The sequence below is a fragment of the Dendrobium catenatum genome, unplaced genomic scaffold (assembly GCF_001605985.2).
Source record: "Dendrobium catenatum unplaced genomic scaffold, ASM160598v2 fragScaff_scaffold_756, whole genome shotgun sequence".
NCBI classification, from domain to species: Eukaryota; Viridiplantae; Streptophyta; class Magnoliopsida; order Asparagales; family Orchidaceae; genus Dendrobium; species Dendrobium catenatum.
Window position 1 is genome coordinate 473,956 of NW_021319218.1, and position 8,282 is coordinate 482,237.

The 8,282-nt window shown below is 34.4% G+C and overlaps 1 protein-coding gene across 6 annotated transcripts in view; it reads right to left on the bottom strand.

Moving 5' to 3' along the window:
* Window positions 1-8,282, bottom strand: part of LOC110103930 — a 135,529-nt gene that overhangs the window by 21,412 nt on the left and 105,835 nt on the right. For 5 of the 6 annotated variants that reach the window (XR_002304008.2, XM_020832825.2, XM_020832826.2 and 2 more), the window contains 8 exons: window positions 5,297-5,365; window positions 5,031-5,201; window positions 4,893-4,940; window positions 4,565-4,706; window positions 3,130-3,227; window positions 1,726-1,870; window positions 1,556-1,641; window positions 1,370-1,480 (listed from right to left, as the gene is read on the bottom strand). Coding sequence is in view for 4 of the 6 variants with exons in the window: in XM_020832825.2 (XP_020688484.1) it covers window positions 1,370-1,480; window positions 1,556-1,641; window positions 1,726-1,870; window positions 3,130-3,227; window positions 4,565-4,706; window positions 4,893-4,940; window positions 5,031-5,201; window positions 5,297-5,365 (870 nt within the window). In the remaining 2 variants the exon portion in view is untranslated. Of the gene's footprint in view, window positions 1-1,369; window positions 1,481-1,550; window positions 1,642-1,725; window positions 1,871-3,129; window positions 3,228-4,564; window positions 4,707-4,892; window positions 4,941-5,030; window positions 5,202-5,296; window positions 5,366-8,282 lie in introns of all 6 variants that reach the window. The other variant, XR_003701372.1, reaches the window with a different exon arrangement.

An 8,282-nucleotide genomic window follows, 5' to 3' on the forward strand; every position in this document is an offset into this window, starting at 1 on the left:
TCTTTACGTATCTGATTGACGACTAGCCTTAATCGAAAGTTCTCTCTCGTTATCGGGAGGGGTAATTAACTATAGGAGCTAGGGCCTATAGGAAACCAGAACTCAGATCATAAAGTCCTCGCAAATGAGGGCGAAATCTCTGGGTAGTGTCTTATCTACAAACCCATCTGCCTTCCAAAATTTACCCCGGAACTTATTCCGTTAAAACTCCCTCGTCAAAGAAAAACAAACAGTCATGCGCGGCGGGGAGGCCGGGCCGAATTTTCGGAGCCCACAAATAGCTCACTTGAGAAAGACCTCTTCTATATCATCCTTGTTCATTGTCTTTGTGCCTATGCACGCAATGTGGTCCAAGTATTTTTGTGACATGAATATATGGGTTAATGAGGCAAAGCAACCGGAGATGATGAAGTGGGCAATGAGAGAAGCAATACATTTCATGTGATCGTGGAAGCAGACACGCTCGTGAGATGTTACAGGGCCGACATGTACATAAGCAGACTTAAGGCTTGATGATGGTAAAACTATTTTCTCTACGTACTTTTTTAAGTAAACAATAACATTAAATAAACCAACCCCACATAGTGGGATAAAGGGTTGATGATGTTGTTGTTGTTGTATTTTTTAAGTAAACAGTAATGTTATAGCTAATCTCCAAAAAATTGTTCACCTCTGTCCTATTTGTGCATCTTTTATCTAGATAAACACTTCTTCTTCTAATTCATCTCCATCATCGATCACTAAGGCACATGGTATTCTCTGTTTCTCACAAGATCTATTCACGTATGCAATCTACCTATGCTCTCCAATGGTGACCGTGCCCATGACTTTTGTCCTTATTACATCGACCTTTCCATCAACTCTCTCTATCAATACTACTCATCAAGGTTCTTTATCGATACCCCTAATTAATATTCTTCTATGTGACTTATATGACAATGATCTCATTGTTGACTTGTGTCTGATTACTATTCTCTTTCAAATATTGGCTGAACTCCTCAACGCAACCACATGTTCTAATTATTTAAAATAGGATTTGCACTGCTTATTATTATTTTATTTCATCATTATTGGGTAAATTCTTCTTTGTTTTTTTATTGTACTCTTCTCTTGCCTATATAGACACATATATACTTGTTCTATGATAATTCAATATAAATATAGTTTTTATAATTCTCTCTCCCTTCTAACAATTGCTGTTGATTACTGCATGAGCTGTAGACACGAGCTCAAGTGGCTTAGGTTCCAAATCTAAAAAACAATTTTGAAAATTCATCAATGGATGCAATTCTCAAGAAATATAATGTAATATATATGAACGGTTGAAAAACATCCAATAAGATTTCATAAACCATAAAAAATTCCTTACTTGCAAAATAGCAGGGCTATTTTGATCCTCAGCTGCAGCAACAACAGCTTCAACTCCTTCAATATTATAAACATTGAAAGCGCCAACAGCATACCCTCCCTTTTCAGCATTCTTCATGCAAAAAAACTTTCTAGTCATAAAATCAAAATTTTCTCCCACTCTAATCATTTTGATAGAGAACCTTACAAGAAGAAGATCCTTTGTAGAAGCTCTACGGTTGCAAGTCCATTTTTCGACAACTTCAGCAAGGGCATTATTGCCACCAACATTGCCTATAAGATGGAAGTTCAATTCCTAAATCTTGCTCAAAGCTGGCATTTTTCACATAAGAATAAACAAACTAAAAACTATATCACCTGGAAAAACAATATATGGAACTCCAGGATGTCTGCTTTCTTGACCAAGTTGCCATAAGGGTACACCAGCTAATGCTTGCCCAACCACAATGGCATGGCGAGCCTCTAAAGCTTTTGTTGCAAGATCAGATGAAGTGATTCCACCCTGCAAAGCCATATTTACAATCACAAAGTAAGGTGATGTAACAGTGCTATGCCGTCGAAATGATTATTAAACAGAAATATAGAAAATTAAGCAAATAATGATGGATGCAGTTTCCGCCTTCTGCAATTATACATAACTCTGATAATAGTAAAATTTATTAGTTATTATTCTTGCATAAAATGCATTTTTTTCTCAAGCTAAAAAGGAAATTCATGTTGTACCAAGTGATTGTTAGATCTTCAATACTATCAGCAGATTACTCAGAAAAAATGTGCACCAAAATTGCAGCTGAATACCATTTAGTTCCATTTCATCCCTCTCAAGGTTTCAGACTCTTTATACAAAGAAACTCGTATTACCTTTTACATATAACTATTCCTTTTAGGAATCAAAAGAATAAGGACAAACAAATGATGTTGAACCTACAACACTTAATTGCTATATAAACAACTTTGATAAATCAAATATATACTTTTTTAGGCTCATTAACATAAAACTCTTTTATAAGTTCACTCTCCACACCTTAAATAATTTTTCTTTCAATGGCATTTTGCTTCCTCCATCTATTTTCATGAAATGTTGAATTTCAATATCAGATACGTCACTGTGATTTCAATTTTTAATGTCGATCCCCAGCACTATGATTTCTTTTTCTTAATGTAGCACTTGAAAAAACTCATCTATTTCGAATATGTTATGATTAGGCCATCTATTTTCTGCTATTAGATAACATGACTGGTTTACCAGATATCAATGTTTGATAACTTATTATGGTCAATAGAATGCTGAAAATATATGGATAAAGTTCTATGGAATATCAAAATCTTTGCCAGTTACTGTATTAAAATCAACAAAATTATGGATAACATCATTGAACATGAATGTAAATCTTGATCTGCATTTTTATCCGCCATAAACTCCAACATTAACATTTCAAATCAGTTACTGGAAGGAATAAATTTCACTGGTTAGTACACTTGTTACTCCCTTTCCATATAATATATCGTGCTGACAAAAATAATTCAAACATTTAAGCGTAGTGCCGAATAAATGTCTTAAAGATAAAACACATTAATGAATTTACAAATACTTGATAAAATCCTGTTGGACTAAAAAAAATGTAATCAGTATTTCGTGGTTGCTTGACCTCTACTTTTAAAGAAGAACAAAATAATCTCATGAAACTTGATGGTACAGAAATCAAGGCATTACAATTAAAATAAAATCTATACAAAGTGGAAAATCTTTTGGGTAAAAACCTTGGCAATTATATAGCGAGGTTGGACTGTTATTCTTCTAACAATATCAACCAATGCAGAGCTGACTTTATAATTGATTGCTAAACTCTCAGAAGCAGCTGTAAAAGTAAAAGATAGTATGATCAAATCAATGCCGATTATATAAAACAAATCAATTGAAGTATTGGGAATGGGATGAACAGTATGGATTTATTCAATATAAGATGTTTCCAATTTCTGATGATATTTCAAACAGCATTTTTTTCATGATACTAATGTACATACGCTACTAAGTGTGATAAGAAATTTGAAATGTAGAATGTATTCTGCTAAACATGTTTAGGAGGAATTAGAAAAAATGTAGTGTTACATGCATAGGGGTTGAAAGAAAACTTGAATTATGGATGTTAACCTTAGAGTCTAAAGGTTTTGGTTTGAGTTTATCTAAAACCAACTACATGAAGTGTAATTTTAGTAGTAATAGAACTAATGGGGGAATTTTGTCTTTGAGCAATTAAGTCATTAAAAATAATATATGTATTAGATATCTCAGGCCTATTGTTCAAAGTGATGGTGAAATCGATGGGGATATTATCAGTATAATTCAAATTGGATGGTTGAAGTGGAGGAATGCATCAGGCCTGTTATGTGATAGAAAAGTACCCCTCAAACTTAAAGGAAAATTCTATAAGATGGTGGTGAGATTGTTTATCTCGATGATGTGATAGGTTGGCAAAATATATTGATATTGATGTATCTTATATATACAATTTAAATGGTGCTCGTGTGACTGTTTAATCACCATATATATTCTAAAAGATAAAATATATAATATAATACAAAGACATTAATCATTATGATTTTATTTTTGGTTGTTCATTTTTCTTATTAACATGACATGCAAACATAAGATGCTTATAAAGTAATGTTAGCATGCATGTTGTTTCTCTTCCTAGGATTAACAATAGACTAGGATTCTTATAAGATAATTTTATCCTGAGTGAGATTTTTCTTTTCTATATACAGAGAGCCTTATGTATTGATTTTTATTATTACGGATATGATCATTAATATTATTATGAATTCATTGAAGAATTTTTTGCGGCCCATGTTTTGGCCTCCTAGTTTATATATATATATATATATTGTTTTCTTCTAATTCCTTAAACATTTTCACCATTTTATTGCATACCGTGCACTAATAATACATTGCCCAAGCATGAGGATTTAGATTTAGAGCAGAAATAGGCATAACTTAAAAATACTAGATTCAATAATTTCCTACTGAAAGTTGAACCAAAATAGCCCAAGTTTGCCAACCTTTATCGAAATTCTATTTTTAATGCTTTCCATACATAATATTTTCTATTGAATGGGGCAGTTTCTGCTGAAAGATGATATCTAAAGATGCAAATGACAAGGAGACATAACACCATAAATAAATGAAGTAACTAACATTTTCCAGTAATAAGTTGGCGGCTAGTCATTAAAAGTGTATCTTTGCATGCTTTTAGAGAAGCGTTTGCAACTTGTGCAGCACAATTTATCTCCTCCTCTCTATCTTTTTCCGTTTTCATAGCAAGTTTATCTACTGAAACCTGCCCCAAATTTAAAAAAAGAAAAGTAAGAATATATATGATGCACTTTAACACAACCAACAGCATATTATAGCTCATTAATTAAATGAAGTTTTGTATTGAATCATTAACTAAACTTTAACAGCATGTAGACAGTTTAAATAACATTATCAAGTAGTTCCTTGACTTGGGTCGATATGGAATTACCTCTACACATTTAAGCTTGATACCCAGCCGTGATTTAAGCTCTTCAACCTATAAGCACAACAATCATTTTCTTTAAAGCAGAAATGGATGGTTGAAGGAAAATTATATCCAATAAAAATAGCAAATTGAAAGTTGTACCTGTTTCGTAGTTTTTGGTACATACGAACCCACAACTATAAGCCCTCCACTTTTTTTACCAGAAATTCCAAGATCACTGGGACATATTGGAGGCCTTGACTTTATCCCAATTCGGGCAGAAACAAAGCTTGCTGCAGTACGACATAAAAATCTTTTCCCTTTATTCTCTGCCTGTTTATAGCCACATTATGAGAAAGGGAAACTTAGGCCATGCATGAAAACTATTTGTAAAGATGCGGAATTCATTAAAATGCAAAAAATCTTGCCTTGATCATTCCTGCTGCAAATACAGCCATGTCTCTTTCACTTGCAGCATTTACAATACATGTAGAACCCTAGTAACAGTAGGAAAAGAAAATATAAAAGCCAGATCAGTGTATATAGAGAATAATGTATGGTTTTACAAAATAAATTAACAATATTATAATTAATTCAAGGTTTCATGCAGCCTAATATTTGATTCACTATGTGCTTAACATAAATGCTCATCCAAGCATAATAATGTGCTAAAAACTAACTTATAATTATGAGAAATACTTTTGATGTGTATAATATAGCACAACAAAATCTTAAAATATGGTATAAAAAACATTTTTCATATTTTTTAATGCAAAATACCAAAATAAAATCTTTACCAAATAGATTGTTTAAAATAAAGCACCCACAAGACTAAAAAGTTATGATTCAAGTTCAAAACATAAAAACTTAAGTTTAGCTTTTTTTAGTATAAGGTTAATATAATATTCACTGCAATTTATTTCATTATTTTCATTAGCTATACTCTCTTCCAATTATTAGGTTTGTAGCCCTGCATTTCATATTATGGTTGTACATGTTTTAAAAATAATAATAATAAAATTGCACCATAAATGTGAGCACTAAAGTGTTCTAGAGCTTCTTCCCAAAATTGGGTCATCCATCACAAGCTGAACACCCAAACTTCTCTCTCTCCAGCTATTATCTCTGGCCTGATCGCACAACTCACCTCACAATCCCCTCACACCTCCACCCACAGCAACACACGAAGCCTTGCCCCCACCCCAACCTTGCCTCTTCTCCATAGCTCATCATTCTCAGTCAACACTAAATTCAAGTTGCTCAATCGACTCCAGTGCCAACCCAACGACCACGAACCTCTCGTCTCCCTCACCATCCCCCGCATTGTCCTAACTTCCCTCTTAGCTTGCCTCACCTAACGACCAGGAACCTCTCATCTCCCTAGCCATCCCCTACCAACACCACACTCAAGCCACCTACATCACCCCAATCAATGTCAGCCAGCTCCCCAAACTACCAACAACCATCTAGCTTCACTCTCTTTCCCTCACTCTCTTGCCTCATTTTTCTCTCTCTAACTCTTTCTTTTCATTTATCTCTCTATCTTAACACTCTCTTCCTCTCCTACCTTTCCCCCTTTAAACAGAGGAAACTCACCCTTTCTCTCTATCTATACTCCTATCTCACTATTCTCTCTATCTCTCTCTAAATAGAGAGAGATCCCTCACTTGCTCTCTACCATGGTTTAAAATTGTGCAATATGAGGCTCGCCTTTGCGTAATTTCAGTAAAAAAACGCCTCGATGCTTACGCCTCGAGTTTTTTTTTTATGAGACTTGCGCCTCAACTTGGTTGAGGCCCGCATTGAGGCCCGCCTCGCCTCACGGGCATGAGGCTTACGCCTCACGCTATATATATATTAAAACTTACATAAATCTTGAAGTAAATGCCCGACATTGGACTATATAGGAGAGGAGGAAGGGGAGAGCAGTTCACCATAATAATGATTTAAATGAAGAACCACTTAGAGATGACAGTGCTGATGACTTATGAGTTCTTATGTGATATGTCATTGCTATTTATTATTGGAAATCGGAATTATGTGTTAATGAAAAGAATACTAGGATTCAGAAAGATAGAATTTTGAGTTGAACTATATTTCATGTTGTCTTATTATTGAGATATTTTGATTTCACTTAATATCTTATGCTTTTTTATGTTTTATATTATTTACTCATTAGTATATAACAAATTTATCATTTTATATTTATGCAATCTTTTGATTTTGAGGCTTACGCCTCAAAACACCTTGAGGCTTACGCCTCGCCTCACGAATGAAAAACGCCTCAATACCCGAATACACAATTTTAAACATTGCTCTCTACCAACTCATTTACTCGCTACCTCCAATTCTTTCTCTTTCTCTCATTGTCTCTCTCGACTTCTAAGTCTCTCTCTTTCTCTTTCTCTTTCTCTCTCTCTATGCAATATATAAAAAAAAGAGAAAGTAGAAAACAGGAAAAAGAAGAAAAAGCGGAAAAAAGAGAAATTTCAAAAAAAAAAAAAAGTCTCAATTCGAAGAAATTTCTTGCTTTCATCATCTTGCCTCATCATTGGCGCTATGCATATGGTTATAATACAAACCTTCAAAATTAAATACCCATATGGATTATTCCATGCAACGTTTAAAATTGCGCAATAAAAGGCGCGCCTCAGCGCATTTTCGACCAATTAAGCCTCAAAGCCTACGCAATAAGTTTAGTTTATGAGGCTTACGCCTCAAGTTTACTGAGGCGCGCCTCGCCTCATATATTTAAGGCGTCGCCTTTTTAAAATTTAACCTAATTTATTTTTTTTTCAGTTCGGACCCCCAGTTGCCGACGTGGCGCGCCTATTGAAATGTCGACGTGGCATCAACATTTAAACCCTTGTAAAGGTCGAATGTCGGAGTCGACGTTTCGATTTTCAAGTTACAGTAAACTTTCGAACTTTCAAGCATTCACCCGGAGGAATTTCAAGCATTCTTCACTCAGTTTCTTCTAAGATGGCGTCACCCCCAAAGAAAAAGGTAACTTAATGCTATGTTTTCTGTTTCGTATTGCGTATTTTGTGGTTATGCTATGCGTTCGCGTTGAAGGGTCTGAAGATCTTCCGATTTTATGCTTATTCTATGCGTATGCATGGCTTCTCGAAACTTTTTAAATGTTTGATACTGTGATGCCATCGTGTTTTCTCTGTATTCAGGTTTATATGATAAATTTATGTTGAGATTTGAAACATAAAACCTAACCAAATTTTAACCATCGAGTAAATATGCGTAGGCTGTGCGTACTCAATGCGTCTGTTGTGCGTACACATTGCGTACACGTTGCTTACTTAGTGCTTACACTATGCGTACTTTATGCGTGCGTATAATTTGCTGTATGTTTCCTGCAATGTGCGTGTGATGTGCGTAATATATGCGTATGTTATGCAT